The sequence below is a fragment of the Metopolophium dirhodum genome, chromosome 8, assembly GCF_019925205.1.
Source record: "Metopolophium dirhodum isolate CAU chromosome 8, ASM1992520v1, whole genome shotgun sequence".
Classification (NCBI taxonomy): Eukaryota; Metazoa; Arthropoda; class Insecta; order Hemiptera; family Aphididae; genus Metopolophium; species Metopolophium dirhodum.
Genome location: NC_083567.1, coordinates 4,189,605 through 4,208,567, shown reverse-complemented (window position 1 = coordinate 4,208,567; position 18,963 = coordinate 4,189,605). Strand labels below are relative to the sequence as shown.

General features: G+C 30.8%; 1 protein-coding gene and 1 long non-coding RNA gene across 3 annotated transcripts; one reads left to right on the top strand and one right to left on the bottom strand.

Annotated features, from left to right (window-relative positions):
* Positions 1 to 25: 25 nt before the first annotated feature.
* Positions 26 to 6,494, top strand: LOC132949913 (uncharacterized). The gene is made up of 2 exons (XR_009665164.1): positions 26 to 396; positions 5,983 to 6,494. It is a non-coding gene; the product is annotated as an uncharacterized LOC132949913 (long non-coding RNA).
* LOC132949904 (uncharacterized) lies at positions 3,580 to 18,877 on the bottom strand. 2 transcript variants are annotated; one of them, XM_061021027.1, is made up of 8 exons: positions 18,527 to 18,877; positions 15,892 to 16,197; positions 14,753 to 14,885; positions 12,194 to 12,333; positions 11,168 to 11,299; positions 10,340 to 10,522; positions 6,133 to 6,402; positions 3,580 to 3,930 (listed from the first exon to the last, which is right to left on the bottom strand). In XM_061021027.1, exons 1-8 carry the CDS (start codon positions 18,663 to 18,665, stop codon positions 3,800 to 3,802), a joined length of 1,434 nt encoding a protein of 477 aa, XP_060877010.1. In that variant the 5' UTR covers positions 18,666 to 18,877; the 3' UTR covers positions 3,580 to 3,799. The 2 variants fall into 2 exon arrangements, with proteins under 2 accessions (XP_060877010.1, XP_060877011.1); XM_061021028.1 differs by having other exon boundaries at positions 15,892 to 16,167; positions 18,527 to 18,875.
* Between the last annotated feature and the right edge of the window lie 86 nt (positions 18,878 to 18,963).

Genomic DNA, 18,963 nt, shown 5'->3' with positions numbered 1-18,963 from the left:
GAATTGGGATTGAGATTCTACAGTCGGCGCAGGCATATTTTTATTATTATTATGATTAATTATTGTTGTATTTCTCTTAAATGAGTACATAATTAATTTATAACACTCGATAACTTATGGTATTAATTACATTTATTTAATAGTTTTTAACATGATGAAAATGTGTTCTTACACTAATGATATGTATATGAAAAACATAGGTTAGGTACAAAACTGGTACAATAGTATCTAATATTCTAATGTTCCAATCATAAAACAGAAACACTAACTGACGAAGGCTTGTCTGTATTTTTAATTTTTGCGGCGGACAACACTTCCAAGCAGACAGCGTCACGTAAACCATGTATGTGCAGAATCAAGTTGAGAACCATTGAATTTAGCCAAGATAGAGATTAGGTGAGACAGTAACTATTAGACAGTGTTATACCTATAACGTATAAGTACTTGAGCCGGGTTCGCACTACACCGTGTCGTGTAAAATAATCACAGTTACCAAACGGCAAACGATACGGCATAGTTGAATATATTCAACTAAAAAAAGGTGGATAAGTGGGTGTCGCTCTGCTGTACAGTAGGTTACAAGTGGGTCGCCGTAATGGATGGTGTTAAATTTGAATTCAATGATATAATATCATTGTATAAGAAAAACGATTCTGAGCGAAAACGGTCAGTTAGCCTATGATATTACCAAGTATATTTGATGATATTATTGTAAATAAAGTAATTTATATAAACCTATTTACGTGGAGCCTTGTTTTAAATTTTCAATCATTAGCCATAAAAGTTAAACATTTTATACATTTTTAACTACAAAATAATTAAAAATTATAAATTTGATAAATGTTGTCAACATTTAAACTTTAAATGCTTATAAAAAAAAATTGTGCCTATGTATTTTTAATATTTTTCAACTGCTATTAGAACGATATATCAGGAGCCTTATATTAAATTTTCACGCTTTTTTACCCAACAAAAAAAACTTAGAAAAAAAAACTAAAAAAATTGAAAACTCACAATGTCTGTAAACCGCTCAAAAAGAGTCAAAATATTTTCAAAATTTTATGGTGTATAGAAAATGCCAATATAAACATTCAGCGAAATTTTCAAATATCTACAGTCATTCGTTTTTCAATTACAATAAAATAAGAAAATTGTTACATGAGAAATCAAGTGAATATCAAATGTTGTAAAAATATAAATTTCAGACGCTCATAAAAATTTAATTTAAGTTTCTTGTAGACATTTTTTTTTTTGATAAAGGTAGACAAACTTATGAGTAATCTTATATTACATTTTAAAACCTTAGATTTAAAAAGAAAAATTTTTATGAATTCTCAACTCAAAATAATTTGCTAATTTTCGTGATTTTTTCGTATTTTGTCAAAATTTGAACTTTAAATGCTTATAAATAAAAACTGTGACTAAGGATTTTTAATTTTTTTCATCTGCCTTTGAAGCAATAACCTAGGAGCCTTCTATTAAATTTTCAATCTTTTTTACTCAACAGATAAAATTTTATTGATATTTATAGAAAAAAAAAACTAAAAAAATTGAAAACTGACAATGTCCGTAAACAGCTCAAAAAGAGTCAAAATATTTTAAACATTTTTAATTGTATGGTGTATAGAAAATGCTAATATAAACATTCAGTCAAAATTTCATGTCCCTACGGTCATTTGTTTTAGAGTTACACCAAAAACCAAAATCGATTTTCTCGAAAACAGATTTTGCGTAAAAATTCCCGTTTTTCCTTAATTTTTCTTTTGTTTTTCACGTCGCTTTTGAAAGCTACTAGGGAATTTTTACTTTTGACCCCCCAAAGTACCAACTAGATTCACTTTCTTATCAGAAAAGTTACTGTTGAAGAAAATCCAAGCACTTTTACTGTCCTAAAAGGTGATGACAGACACAAAAAAAAAAAAAATAAAAAAAAAAACACACATCATTGTAAAATCAATACATTCATCGCTTCGCTCAGAATCTAAAATATAATAAAATTGTAGATTATGTTATCATCAGGTACAAGATTCATATCATTGGTATGGCATTTTAGTATTTTGGTATAAGCATAAAAACACGAAAATACACGACACGGTGTAGTGTAATCATGTGAACCCGGCTTTATACCATAAAAAAATAAGATGCGAGCGGTAGTGCAGTACTTGGTACTTGGTAGAAACTATAAATGCGCATGGACGCATGGACGAACTGTACTGCACGACGTAATTTGAAATAGTTATATAGGTATACTTACTTTTAAATTTAAATCTATTGACTTTTCATTGCATTTAATTATTCAATGGTTTAAAAAGTTCAAATTGTGTTTAAATATAAAAAATAAAAATTCAAAGTTAATAATTTAAAATGTTAGTTTTTGATTTGTTGTGGACTGGTATACCTATTATGTTAAATATTTTATACTGTTTATTGACTATTGTTGTAGGTATTGTATATTATGTTATTATTTGTAAATAGAGTTTTTTCCGTAATTACGATTATTATTATTAGGTATTTGAAAGAATACACCGAGGGAATGAGTGGTACTTTACAGTTTCCACCATTAAAGCTAAGTCCAGACAGTAATATTAAATATTATAAACTATTTACATAATATATACACAGTCCACACTAATGAACTGCAATCCTTTTTTGTCCATTTTATGAATATAATTACACATAGGTACTTTTTCATTAATTATTTAAATTTTAAAATGTCTTAAATAAACGTCATGTGTAAGTGTGTATCTAAAGTGGGGTACCCAGGAGGGGGGGGGTCTAAGAGGGCTTCAGCAGTTCAACCTCTCCCTACCATTGGCCGTGTTATGGTATAAATCTTATATAATTTAAGACAAAGTACAAACCATGATAATTTTGAAAACGGTTAGTATAAGGTAACGGATATCATATTCTGATTTAAGTACGTTGTTTAGCCTCCCCCCAAATAAAACTTTCTAGGTACGCCACTGTGTAACTACACAAATAAAATGTATAGTATACTAACAATAAAGAAAAACAATTAAATCAATTTTGATATTATTTACACAGTTTTTAAAAATATTAATTACTTATATTAGTTATTTGTCTTGGTTTGTCATTCAGTTTGATTCTTTGATTATTGTACTATAAATAATTGGCATCTACCATATTTTGATATGCAATGCCCGAGATTGTCAATAATAAAATAGTGAACTATTATTGATACGATGATATAAATATTTTTGTTATTATTTAAAGCCTTGGTGTTCGGTGGCATGTGCCATTTGCGAACATGATCATAATTATTCATTAATTATAATATTACAAAAGTATTGCATTATTTTGTTTTAAATTATGTAAATGGAAAATATAAGACGTACCTACGCAAATTATTCTGTATGACTGGTACGAACTCTACCAACATTTCCTCCGAAACTCAATTAGAAATTGGACGAACAATTAATAATACTTGTGAAAGGTGAATTTAGAATATACTATATGTATTTAGATGCGTTTATACTTTATAGTCCAGTTTCCACGCAAAACCATATTAAATATTTGACATAGGTGTTACATATTAATACATTAATCAATAACAGACAATAAAATCGTACTTTCAGTTATTATTGTCAAAAATTAAACAATCAGAATAACATAGGTACAATAGGTTTTTCTTCTTTTTTTTTTTTTAATCATAGATTTATACAAGGAAAAATTAACAAATAAATTATTAAAATATTTATATATACACGGATATTATAGATTATATCTGATCGCCAATAAATTATGTTTTGAACACGCTATAAAGAGAGGAACTCGGAAATCATCGTCTGATTTTGTTCTTGTTGCAGCCCGTGCCGAGTTGTTGATAGGCGATCGAGAATCCAATGTCTCTTTCTCTAACGGTTACACTGTCCGTATGGAATCTGACAATGATTGGTCCAGATGCATAAGCTGAAACGTGAAAATTAATTTATTGTAATTTTAAAACCGTCATTTACCGAGTTCCCATCGATTCTCGAAGCATAGTTGTACCTACAATAATAATATACATACAACGTTGATTTGGCTAACTGTTAAGTCGCTTTCGTTTTTGCGGTAATTGTCTTTAAAAAACTGCTATTCACATAACTTTTTTTAGAATTTTATTGTTACTGTTTCTCAACGTTTTTTATCCGGAGAGACTAATTTGTTGTTCATACTATATATATATATAGACTATTATATATTATAATAATTGGTACGTACCAATATATTATAGTATATTACGTATATAATACAGTAATACACTGTATGGTAGTTAGGTACCTACTATAGAGACATAGTGTTTATGACGTTTTGGATTTTATGTTTTTATTATTCATCAGTAATTACTCATTACGAAAACAACGAATCACATCATTAAAAACAAAATACCTAGATATATAATTTAACACTAAATTAACTTTTAGTTATTATGCATTGCATTTGGACGACTTGCTTTCCACGGTCTTAATAAAATATGTATGTCTAGTTTTTTCTCTCTAAATTAAAATTGAACGATTATATTAATATTCTTCCAGTGTTCCTGGTAAAACAAATCACTCTCGTGGCCAGTATACATGTGTTATAGTGAATGTTTAGATCCAAAAATATAATTAAATTAAATTTCATATCTGTGCAAAAAAACAGCAAGTTAAACATTGTCTGTTGTATCGTAAGACAATGCATTACTTATTATTTGCTATTTCACGGTCTCATTATTTGAGCTCTTATCAATATACTAATAATATTATAATTCTGAAGAGTTTTTACATGTTTGAACGCACTAATCTCAGAAACTACTGGACCGATTTCAATAAAAGTTATATCAATATAGATTAATAAATTGAGAATTGGAGGGTGTATACGATTGTTCTTACAACCCCTGTAGGTTGGTATAGGGTGGTTCATGCATGAGTTTTGTTTTGGATCACGATAGGTATATATTATTTTTTGTTTGTATATAATTATATTTAGGGTTGCCATTGGCTACAGAAATAAAATTTAAAAAGAAAATCGCAGGTATGGTATAGACTAAAACGGACCAGCAATGCGTTTCTACGGGATTTTTTTTAAATGAAAGAAAATTATATATTACAATATTATTGTTGTTATTAAAATGTAGAACAGAATGCAATATTTATACATGCATATTATATCATTACATATTTTTATATTTATTTTTTATTTTATATTTGTAACGTATAGACTAAAAAACTACTCGATCGAATTTTACGAAAGTTTCAAAGACTGTTCATAGAGATATCAGAAAAGTTTAGAGAGTAGTTTGAACTATGTTGGAAAATATACCAACGTCCAACTGCTATATCTAATCCGCCGCAGGCGCATGCCTATCTCGAAGGAAATAGTTCACAGACCTATGTACAGCAATACTGATTTTCCCGTGAACTTTAAAGTATAGTCAGCAGTTTAGATATACTAAAACCAAGATCCGCCGATATAGTGTCTTATTTTATGTTTGTTCATTTTTTCCCGGGTGAAGTCAGTGATATTATATACTACAGTAGTATAGTATACATTTAAAAGTATCTAAATGGCAGCATTAATTAATTTCTATTATTATTTGATCAGTATACTTATTAGTTCTTTGGAAAAAAATAATGAGTTATAAACATCTATAGGCTATAATTTTCCTTTCTAAAGTTGTATTTAGGTAAAGCATTCATATAACTTAATGTAAAGATTATAAGCATTTCTGTGCCTATTTAACCTACTCGGTAGACAATACGATCTTATTCGTCAGACTTTTTATTAGGTCCAATACTTGTCATTTATACAATTCTAATATTATATTAATATCAATTAATATAAAATATATATAATTCGGTATCTATGTCATCTGTTATTCACTAGTAATCAGAATATTATTATGTTACTTTAATATTATTTGATCTATTGAATTATTTTGTTTTGATCCAAATATACTTTTAAGGTTTACTTATTTAATTATTTTGATATCAACAGGCATGTCCTCGTTGGGACCGATGTCTCTCCACCAGATCGACGAGTGAATATAATAAAAAGTTAAATAATATTGTATATGCATATGAATTTTACCCCATACACCCACATGCTGTACGGCGCTTTGTCAAATATAGAGGATCGAGTACTTACACGTCACCGGCGTCGCGATCGTGTTGTTGTCCTGTGCACCCAGCGGGTCGTTTACTTTGATTTTTTCCGCAAACTCCTGGATGGCGAGACCGGACAAACTCCGTCCGCAGAATTTTTCCGCCGTCGGCGTGTACACCTCCACGTTTCCAGTAGCCGCCAATATCTCCTCGCCTATGTCCAACATACCTCCGGGAATGTGCAGGTAGTCATGTGTGACGAGATCGCAACTCACTTCGCCCGCTCGCCCGATGCCTTCTTCGAGTGACGGTCCTGCATTAATCAAGTGTACACGTATATTATTACCTATGTCCTAATAGCATTATGTAGGCTTATAAACATGCAATATAAATATGTTGATTTTTTAGAGTCTTAAACGATTTTGTAATACAGGGTGATTCATTGAGCATGATATTTTTTCTTCAATAATGCAATTATTTAAATCCTTTTTTTTAACTCCTATTGTAGGTATCCAAATGTTCATATACCTACCACAATCAAAATTCGTACGAGTAGTTTTATAGTTATTTAACTTTGTGTACTAAGAATTAAGATTAATAGATCCATGATAATGGGTTTGGAATGTATGGGAGCTATTATTATTTGAAAATGTTTGTAATTAATAATTATTACTATTAATCTATCAACATTTACAATTTGTAAAATTAGTCCGAGTATAAAAAATATCATCATCCAATATTAAATATATTTTGTATTTATGTGAAACCATTTTTAAGAACTATTATCCTTATAGAATAAACATTTTAATAACCGAGAGACTATATCCTTCGGATTTTGTATTGGGTACAACAAAATATTAAAAATAATCACAGTAAAAATTGTGGTTTTTCTAATTTTAAAAACAGATGTTTGTATCGTTATACACGACACTTCTTAAGTAGTACAAAAATCTCAAGAAATAATGGTCTTAAGTAGGTATATTTAAAAATTTAACTAAATAACCTAATTAACAAAGGAAAAATGGCGGTGATCATGATGGTGAATCATCCTGTATACTTACACAAACCTCTATATAATATGGGTACATCATTGAAAAACGATATTATTCTAAAATGTTGGTTGATACATATTTTTTTGTTTTTTAGTTTGGACGCGTGGCTGTTAAGGTAGGCACCACAACCGTCGTTTGTCTTAGGCCCTGTTTTTCTCATAGGCCCTATTACTAGGTACTGTGCCTATAATTCTCTAATGGTATCTAATGGTTAATCCGGTTCCGAAACTCGGTAATGCATTATGACTAACAATTAATGATTATGCTTGTGCAATGTGCATGTGGCATAATATATACATATTGAATGCAATATGCACATATTTTTAACCATATAGTATAAGAAATAAGAAGTATGTATGCTCAATACGAACCTTGTTTTCGTCCTAGTTCGCGCATGTGCATTGCTTTGTATTTTTGTGCATACTGCATTGTATACGATTAAACGTAGGTATACGTGTGACATACTGAAGTCAAATTGAGTTTATTGCTGGTTGCATGTATAAGTTATACGTTTCCCTTTAAAAAAATATGCTCAGCCTTACCATTGGCATACTTCTTATTCCTTATACCTACTATGTTTATAACCATAATAATATAATTGTATAATATCAATATGTTCTATTGTAGCTATACTGTCTGGTGTCTATATGCTAATAGCTAGTGTACCTACCTATAGTGTACCTATACCTACGTTATACGTCCAAAGAGAATGCAAAAAGTCGAATGTTTGGTCACCGACTCACCGCAGAGCGAAAATAAGAAGTTTATAGTTTATTGAACACGGTAAATGCAGAGAGAACAGTTTATTTGTTACCCAATGTCGTGGGAAGCACACAGCCTGGCTTCTCGTCTCTCGAAAGTTGCCAGTTTTTCAAACCGTATATACCTATATACAGTGTTGGGAAGGAACGCGTTCCTTTTATAGGAACGAAGCTCGGAACGCGTTCCATTTAAAATATAGGAACGAGGAACGGGAACGAGTTCCTATTTTGAAGGAACTTGAACGAAAATTTCCGTTCCTCAAATAATGAAAAAATGTTAACACGTTGAGTGCCACAGTATATTTTATGAAGCGCATATAGTGTGTTTCCGCGCCAAAACTGAGCCGCGACGCCGTCGGTCGACTACGTGTCGTGTTCCGGGTCGTTTCCGGTTCCGCGCGCCAAATTAGTTCTTCTCAAACAAAACAAAATGTCAGTATAAAAATATTTTTTCAAATAAATTGAATTAAAAAAAAAAAAACAGATTGTTGTATCATACTATGTCCTATACTCCTATGGGCTATAAGCCTATAACCTATAGCATATCTCTATGTGTGGTGTATCGTGTATAGTACACACTATACACTGTATACTATACTACTATAGTAATATACATGTATAATATTATGCAATTATGCAATATGAATGTATATATATAAAGTTTCAAGTCTACGCTATACAACTTTTGAATTATAACAAAAAAAATCTAAGACAAATCATTTTTGTTAAAAATCGGTGCTCCTAGAAAGGAGTGAGTTAACCGATTTCAGTGGTGGTCAATGGTGTTTTTTGCGAAAAATTTTTAAGTCAGAAATAATCGGTTAACTCTCTCGGTTCGATTATTTCTGACTTAAAAATTGTTCGCAAAATACACCATTGACCACCACTCAAATTGCAAAAAAAGGAACATGAAGGAACGGGAACGCGTTCCTTTTTAAAAAGGAACGGGAACGCGTTCTTTTTTCGGGACAGGAAAGAGGAACGGGAACGAGTTCCTTCCTTACAGTAGGAACGAGGAACGGGAACGAGTTCCTTTTTAAAAGGAACTTTCCCAACACTGCCTATATATACGTGAATACGTACATGCGGTTGCACTGGTTGCAGTCAATCCATTATAGTTCAGATTTCATCGGATAACGATACGTCGTTCCACGTATAGTATTTATTTCAGTATACAGAAAATTATATTATATTATAATAGTATAGTGTGAGTTCCTATACGACAAGAGAAATCAGCATGTGCGTGTGTTGGTGATTATCTACTTTTCTACATATATAATGGTTTTAGGCCGCAAAAATAAAAATCCAATACACATGGACAAACGCGAGCTGGTACCTACCATGTAACCCCACCGGACATACTTACTACTTAGTACCTATTCTACATATCTAAAAGTCTAGACACGGACAACCAGACATTATTTATATATTAATTTATTATTATAAGCGTGCGCGTCATACACCTCTGAGAGTAGGCACAGACACGAACCACGGTGTCCCAGTCCCCTATAGGAACGATTTTGTGTTTTTATACCAGGCCGAATGAAATACCGTCAACTATAATAATTATTCATCTCTGAATAATACTTGTTATTTATTATTTATCAGGTTATACATAAAAGTTATAACATGATGTTTTGTATTGTTTATAAGTAATAGGCCACGCGGCATTAATTGTATGATAAACTTAATGGGATATAGATTTCGATCAAAACCAGTATTGAAAGACAGTTATAGGAAATATTAATTAACTATTAACAGATAAACATAAAAGATTATCTTGAGTGTTATTTTTCCATATTGAAACACTGCTTATGAACTGTACATATTATGATGTAGTGAACACATATCATACCGCGGATTAAAACTGTTTATACCGTCTCTCACTAGTGATCAAGTTTTTACCATGGAAAATTTAAAATACATTCTTATTACTTATACTAAATCGAACAAATTAAGAATGAAATTACGTTTAAACAGTAATTTGATGTAATTATGAAATCTAAAAAAAAACTTTGTGTTGCATGAGAGCCAGTATACGTCTTATTAACAGTGCATATAGGAACCATTTACCTACATTTTACACAATATATTGCAACACGAATAGAACGATCAATAAATTATTATTACTAAAAAACACTATTTTACAATAGGTATTAATATTGTTTTCAACAGTTATTTGACGTTGTTTATATTTTATATGGATCGAATTCGGTTTTTGACTCCCTGCAACTAAACACGTCCGTTTTCTGTTTAAACGAATATTGACGTTGCGAAACAGCGAGAACAAACGAATAAACAACAGTATGGTATCATAATATTATATTATTTTTTATTAATATGTGTATCGTTATACCGTGGTTATTGTTTGAATACCGAGCGATTCCGGTTCACGATTATGTACTATATATTATTATATATAATTTCATTTACTGACCTTCCATAGAGTTTATACCGAACGTAGAGCCGGGCACCTGCTGGAATTCGACTCGACAAGTGTTCACCGACCGTTTGATGCACACCGCGTAGTCAAGTCCTGATTGGTACATACCGCCTGCGTAGTTGAAGCTCTGTATGGTGCCGCTGAGGCTGGTATGGTATTGTAGACATCCGGTAGGCGCTACAGTGCAAACGGGCACAAGCAGGTAAAGGTATATTATATTTTAATTTGCACAGGAGATCTCGGGAACGATGCCATGTCTAGCACTGGGGGAGAGGGGTTACATTGCTGCAGGTTATTATTATAAAACGTGAATGATATATTATAATATAAGCATAATAGATTAATATCGTATAATATGGTACCTACTACTTAGGTACCTATTTAATATGATATTATATCATTATGCGCATACCTCGTGCTAAGATCGGCATATAAAGCTATGATGAGCATATTTTAAAACGAATAATAATAAATTGTTCGTGCTATTTAGTTTAGGTAAGCTACGATATTACATAGTATATAATATAGATTGTATAGGTAAATAATTTGATAAATGTAAAAATATTATAATATTGGAACTTATAATATTATATCAATAAAGTGTTGTGGTACCTATATATTTATTATATGGGTCGTTTTTATATCACGTGCAATAATTTTTCTAACGTTTGACGATATTTTAGATTGCATAATATTAAATTTACATTATATTATATTGATTTTACTGCTACTGTCTGTTAGCATGTGAAGCATAATATATTATATAACAATTTAATATCTTATTTAAATATTTATAAATCGATTAAATAAATATTAACTCACCGACGGCCTGAGGATCAGCAAGACAGTCGATTTGGGTGATACGCACCTTCCACGAATATCTTGAAGACTGTGACGTCATCATCATGAGTGCTACGGACGAGCCACCAGCTTTAGGGTCTACCGGAAAATACACTGGTAACAAAAAAACACATAAAATATTATATTCACAGTAAAAATATAGAATCGTGTTTGGGTGTAATGCATTTTGGGGTGAATGGCCCAAATTTTACTCGAGTTAAGCATATCTATCGTTTGGGCGAGAGATTAACCAATCGTCTGGGTGAATTTTTATTTAACATGGTGCAGCACACTGTTTACAGTGCCCTTTCTCTGATCCAGAAAAGTTGGGTTAAACAGAACCAATTTTTTGTTGTTAGCTTAATATTATTAGGGTGAATTAGTATCCTAATATCAAACTTAAAGTTAAGAAAACTATTTGTGTTTATATGTTAAATTTGGGTTGCTTACTATATTATTTCCCATAATTAAACGCAAATCATCTACCAACTCTATATTATAATTTATATAAATATATATGAATTTATATGAACTGTGCCCAAAAAACATTTTTAACCATACCACTTGCCTGTTAAAACTTATTAAGAAACCTAAACTTCTAAAAATGGAAAATGTATTAGACATGTTAGGTATCCAAATAAATTTCCACTAAACGACATACCTATACATGTCATTTGGACGAGTTTATGTATAGGTATGTCGTTTAGTACCCGTTTTTAGGCCAAGTATTTTAAATTCAAAACCTGTTAATTATATAATTAAATCCCAGCAATTGTAGTTTTTAGAATTACATATTATTATGGACGAGCTGTTAATTAATATAAGAAAACGTGAAGAGGAAAATATTATCAATATGTTTTCCTTATGACATTCATCACGTAAAACTCGCGTTTCCAGAATTATAAGTGTAATTTTGTTAAATATTACGTGAGTATACTGATAATAGAGGAGCGACTATTAATAATTGAGGAAGCGATTATTCAAAGCTATTAGAAACAAATTGCATACAGTGTTGACCGGTGTTATTTCCGCACAATTCGGTTATTCCAATGCCATTCGGTAAAGTAGTAGATATGATTAGACGGTCTTGACGACAACTGCCCAAGTACTTGTGTGGTCCCCTCAATGAAAACTCTTCCAAGTCCAATCTGGAATGACAAAACAATCACGCGTTGTTAATATTAACTATGTATTATACCGGTATAAAACTAATAAAAACGGAAATTGACAACCGTGTTATGTTTTAAAAAAAATGTATTGCGGCAAAAGTTTTTTACACATTGGAATACATTACCTTTACACCCTCTGGAGTCTAGAATCTAGACAATATTGTTTTTAAGATTTAACTATTTTATAATACAAACTTTTAACTTAATCCCTAAATTATTTATAAAAAAAGTTGTCTTTATGAACTTTCAAGTACATAATAGAATAACTAAATATTGAACTAAAATCAAGACTTTTCAAAAAGTGATAATTTGAAACAAACAATTAATGCCGTCAAACCGATAAGTATGGCGTTTTGGTATAACTTGGTGGGGGAGGGGGCAATCAGATTAATGCATGTAGGGGAAAAGGTCATTCGTAAAAAATTACTGTTAATAATCAATTGTGTATTTGTGTGTATTGTGAATTGTAATAACTAATATCAATAAATTAGAAAACAAAAAACCAAAATAAACACCTAATAATTATAATTTTACAAATATTTAAGACTTAAATATAGTACTTATATATTAACACTTATAATAACGATCTATGATAGTGAACAAATTAAATAAGATCTACTTATCTTATCTTAACATATTTTAAAATAAAGTCCTTTTTTCTATCTGTATGCTTAAATCCTTAAAACTACGCAACGGATTTTGATGCGGGTTTTTTTAATTGGATAGAGTGATTCAAGAGGAAGGTTTATATGTAAATAACATGCATAATATAGTAGAGAAATACTGCCCCTTTTTTGTATGTATACGAGAATATCTCGAAAAGAACTCTACTTAATTTAATACGGGTTTCACTAATAAATCGGTCGAGTCACGGAGAAGGTTTTAATGTATAGTAATTTTCCTTGGTGAAATTAATTGGGTGGCCAATAATAATAAAAATCTATGTCTATATATATACAAATAAAGGTTTGTGTGTATGTCATTGAACTCCTCCTAAACCACTGAACATTTTTTGTGTGTTTTTGAGTGAGTCCCTGAACGGTTTAGATTCACAATTAGACCCAGTTGGTCCAACCCGGAGAGGTGCTCAAACAGGTATTTTGAGATTTACGATGGACATTTTTGTTTATAAATGGTTGCTATTGGTTATAGGAGAAATAATTAGTAAAAATTAGTATTTTGAATGTTTGCCATTAGTTACTCGGGCAGATGAGGTAAAAGCATCCATCAAATCGTCACACGCTCATGGTTTCGAATAAAGAAATTATATCTTAAAACAAATATGAGAGTTGAATGTATATTTGTAGCTATTATATAGGTTCTTAAAAACTACTTGACTGATTTTGTGAACATTTAGAATTGTTCTTGGAGATATCAGGAATGTTTAAAGAGTAGTTTGAACCACGTTCGATTTATACCAAGTGCTATACCCAATCCACCACAGATAAATTGTTCACCTTGGTCCATTTAGGTTGCAAAGCTACCCAAATTTATCTGTGAACTGAGGTACACCAAAACTAAGATACACTTATATAATCTAAAATTTTTTTTTAATTTTTTGGCGGGTGAAATCGGGTTATAGGTACAACTGAAATTGGATGTTGGTTTATCCGAAATGAATAGCCTCAACAAATGATTGAACCGTTTTCAATAAAAGTTATTTCAATAGATTACTTGAAAATTGGAGGGTGTATACAGCTTGATTTTTCAACTCATATAGGCTGTAGATAGGTAAAGGGTAGCTCACACATGATTTTTTAAAGCATACGAAAATACAATTCGTTACATATTATATTAATATTATAATCAGAAGAAATATGGTATATACATTTTGTACAAATATATTTATAAAAAATACAAATCTTTGGCCTGGACAACGTCGGGCGAGACAGCTAGTTTCCTTATAAGTTATAACTTATAAGCTATTTGTGTTAAAATGTTAGTAATTTTTTTTGCTTATTATAGGTAAAATAATCACAATCAATTAAATTTCAATTTTCAGTGACTTTTTTGTACGTGCAATATAGTTTTACATTAAAAATTTATACATTTTTGCCCTGTGATAGCTCTTAATAGTAGAATTTAGATCTTATATAATTTTATCACTTCCCCAAGTTATTGTTACCACCTAGGGTAATTTAAGTCAGTCACAAAAAAAAGTGTAAAGTATGGTTTAAATTCTTATAGATTATCTTAATTAAGCCAGGTTTTTATATTAAGTTGGTAAAGTTACATGGCTAAGTAAATAACTTTTTTCGTAGTTTATAAATAAATTTTATAATTGCTACAAGTACCCCCCCTCCCCCTGTCACCCATTTTATGCTCTATTATTGTAGTTAGTATTGTGTAACGATTAACGATACACTCAAAACTCGATTTAATTTATGAAATCCCTTACCTCAGTTGACACACATTTCTGTTCTTGATGTCCACGCGGAAGTCACAAAAAGAAGAGTCCCAGTCTTCGTTGGGATAGCTTGGGTTGACAAAATATGATACGGGGTCATCGGTGGCGTTGTGGCAACTCTTTTCTGCAGCACAAATCAAAGTTTATTAACCTTCCGGTCGTTGAAAATTGTGGTTTTCAAATGTATTGCGTTGATATGGAAAAAGAACGAGTTCTACATTTCAAAACAATTACTGGTGTGCCAATGACTTTTCCGAATATAGATAGGCATTTTCTGTATATATTATACAATATACACGATTTGTCATAGTATTATGTCACGCTGGCCGCGGGCAACAAACAAAAAAATGATTTATTTAATATTTGTTTACCCGTGATGAGGACATGAGGTACCTACATTTGAATCAGTATATTTTATACAGTATAATACTGTCTCTTAAATTCAGACTTTCAAACAAAAGTGAAATGTATCAAAATTACACACACTTAGGTATTTTTATTGTAACCGAAGAAAACGTAATATTATTATTATTGTGTTCGACGTTCATAATGATTCATAGAAATCTGTATATATGGTATAATATACATATTATAATAGGAATATAATATTATATTATATACATGTATCACATACTATATATGCCTTCTGTTGGCATACATACTTGTATAAGCATTTTTTAAATATATTATTATCGAAACCACAACAATATAGAAGAAACGTCAGTCAATCGTGACTCGTGAGGTCCACACAGTGTAAAGGGTCTGTGCGAAAACCAAACAACTTAATTTTTCTAAATTTTTTCACAGAAAATAATAAATATAGTTTTCAAAAAATAATTTAGTTTTATTTTGAGTTTCGGATCAACTAGAAAATACGTACTTCAAATTGCAATAATTGCGTATATTATATTATATTATTCGAGGTTAATAATTTTCCGAAATCATGTTTTTAAAGTATAAATATATACGCATAACTATAAGAAGGCACTATATCGAAGTGCCATAAATCGTTCTATGATGAATCGATTTCGAAAACGTAGAAAACATCATTGGGGGTAAATGATTGGCGCAAAACATATAAATGTTAGAATTTATTATATAGTTTTCGTATATTATTGTCGGGCACGTACCTGCTATGGCGTTTCGGCAACACTCTTTGATATTTGCCGGACACTTCTCCTTACACTTATCCGCCCGTTTTTCACTCATCGTGCTCTTGAGGGCGCTCGACTGCGTGTCCGCCGGCACAGCTCTCGTCTTCGACGTCTCCTCTCCGTCCGCCGACGATTTATTGACGGCGTGCTTGGCCATCGGAGCGCCGTCGCGGTCGCCGGACGCGGGTCTGGACGCGGCCCTCGTGGACGCCACGCTACTGCCGCCGCCGCCGCCGGTCTTGCCCAGCTGATCTGGTTTAAATAGATTCTGATATAACAGGTCTGAAATTATAGCGGGTTTTTTTCCTTTTTTATAGATGTTTAAAGAGGCGCCGAAAGTTGGTACGAGTGTCATACGCAATATTATAATATAAGTAACTATTTTTGTAACGAGTGGTGGTTATAGCGGTCTGCGCGGCCGGTATAGACAAGGCACGGTAAAGACGTAAAGTTTTACAATATATGACGGTGAATGCGGAATGGGTGGCAAAAGTTTTCGATCTTTGCAAATGTTATTTTATACGATATTATATTATTATGTCATCACATGTGCGAATTATGAACATGATAGGTACTTGTCAAGTAAATAAATAAATTATGTTTTTGTATTTCAAATACAAAAACATAATAAAAAAATACCTGTTTAGAAAAAATTAATCAAAATTATATGTAATATTAGAGAAAAGTTATTATGTTCAACGTATATATGTTTTTTATTTAAAAGATTATCCTTCTACATTTTTAATCCACCTAATGTTGTAAGTAAATTATAAACAAATTTTAGAACATTCATTTTTTTTATATTCTGCCACCGATGGGCAATTTATAGTTTCATATGAAATGTAAAAAAATGACCAAACCATTAAAATATCTAATATTACCTAATAGGTACTTAAGGTACTTTACTTAATAGCCTACTGGGAAAAGTTATTGGTCGTTACACAATCTTACTTGGGTAGTCGGGTAGTATCGACATTAACCGAAAAACCAATATTACCTGAATAATATTATATTTATGTATAGTAGGTGGTAAGGTACTACTTATATGGCTTACTTCTTAGAGTGGCGTTTGTCAATAATATTCATAATAATGTATTATACGTTTCCAAATTTGTTTAAAATAGAACTTTTTATTTCAATCAATACACAAGAACAGGATTGACGGTAGTCATTTATTATTTTTATTTTTTATTTTTTTAGTCATAACTTATCTCAGAAGTACCTACATGATGGCCGTAAAAAATATGCTATATTATACAATAATTGCAACGTTAGGGACCATATTATAATACTACGAAATTTCTATAATGTATTATAATATGAGTCATGCGTATACGACTATAAATATAAAGGTACTGTATAATACTTTAATGTATGGCACTATGGCAGTAAAACAATATGCTGTATTATAATACATTAATACATATCTAAAGTATGTTAATATGTAACTATTATTATGAAGGGAACACTGTTTAACTGTTTGTATTTTAATAATTGTGTGACCGTGCGTTATTACGTTATATTATTCACGGTAATGTCTAAATAGACACAATTACGCTTCATTACTTGCAACTTATTGGATAGGACAATGAGTTGAAAAATTATAAAATTTTGGATTAATTTCAATCAATCCCAAAGTAAAACATATATATTTTAAATTTATTGTTTTTGAAATCATAAAAACTCATAATGCTTATTGTTTATCAAGGAAATTTAAGATGCTTTTAAAAATGTTGTTTAGATGTAATAACCTAAAATTTAAACAATTTTTACTAATTTTTTCTAAGGTGTAAGCGACTCGATACTCATAAAATATTGTGAGCAGCACGTATTGTGAATAAAATAAAGTAATATTTTATTTTACATATTTAAGTTGGGAATACAGTATAGGTATACATTTTAAAGATAATTAATAAGTAACTTTTTATCAAAAATTATTTAAATAATTTTAAACAAGTAATTTAATTGAATATTTTCTTAATTTGTTGTCTATTTTTTTTTTAATTTTTTCATTAAACCAGCTGTCAAAATATCTTTAGAAGTTTATGGAGGGGTGGAAATAATATCCTCTGCAATTGTGCAAGACCCGTCCCCCCTTAATTATAGTAATGATAATAATATACTGTTCAATTGAAAAATGGTTAATTTTACATATTGGCAGTGTCAATAATGTAATTTTACAGTTACTGCATTTATATGGGCATATCTTGTCGGAGGCAATGATCGTAACATTTAAAACAGTTATTGTCGCATATATATTTATTATTTATGTAACAAAAAAATAAACGGTTTCTGTAAAAATCATAATTTAAAAATACACGATATTATAATTGATATTGTTGTACGACCGTACATTTTAATGTCCTATATTATACTTAATAATAACAATGTTGTTAACATTGTAATACCGCATATCTTATTGATGATTAAAAGCAAAAACACTGAACATCTCGTGGCATAATTAGGTATCTATAATTACTCAAAATGACGCTTATTATATTATGAGTTATGACATAATTACAATTTATATTTCTTATAGTATAATAATATTATAGTTAACGAAAATAATAATGTCGATAAACGAGATCTACTTCCGGCATTCCGTACTTACTTTTATCGTTCTTGAGCTCGTCCAGCTTGATACTGGTCACGCAACACGAACACATCACCATCACCAATACCAGGGTAAATTTATTGATACGTATCATGTTTAGAGCTTCGGTGCTCGACCGTCTACTGCGCGAAAACATGTGATCGTTTCCGTAAGATAACTTCGCCTTATATACAACGACCCAGATGTGCGTACGGCATTCGTCAGCGTATTTTAATTAATCGTCGTTATTATTCGGCTTGGGACACCCAGTGCGTCTCTCAAAGGATCATTAAACTTTCCTCTTTCCGGACCGTTAAAAATCAATTGTTCAAAAGGTAATTATTATTATTATTATTCGTAGTATTATTCTCAACCTAACAGTTTGTCGCCACTATGTCATATCGCAGACGCAATTCACCTTTATACATGCAAGCGTGTGTGTGTGTGTGTGTGTG

Excerpts from the sequence above, each read along its gene's own strand:
- LOC132949904 (XM_061021027.1), bottom strand. The coding sequence starts at position 18,665 with ATGTTTTCGCGCAGTAGACGGTCGAGCACCGAAGCTCTAAACATGATA. Across the intron at positions 6,403-10,339 it reads CGGTATAAACTCTATGGAAG|GACCGTCACTCGAAGAAGGC; the intron begins GTCAGTAAATGA and ends TGATTAATGCAG. Across the intron at positions 3,931-6,132 it reads GATCGCGACGCCGGTGACGT|CTTATGCATCTGGACCAATC; the intron begins GTAAGTACTCGA and ends TTCACGTTTCAG.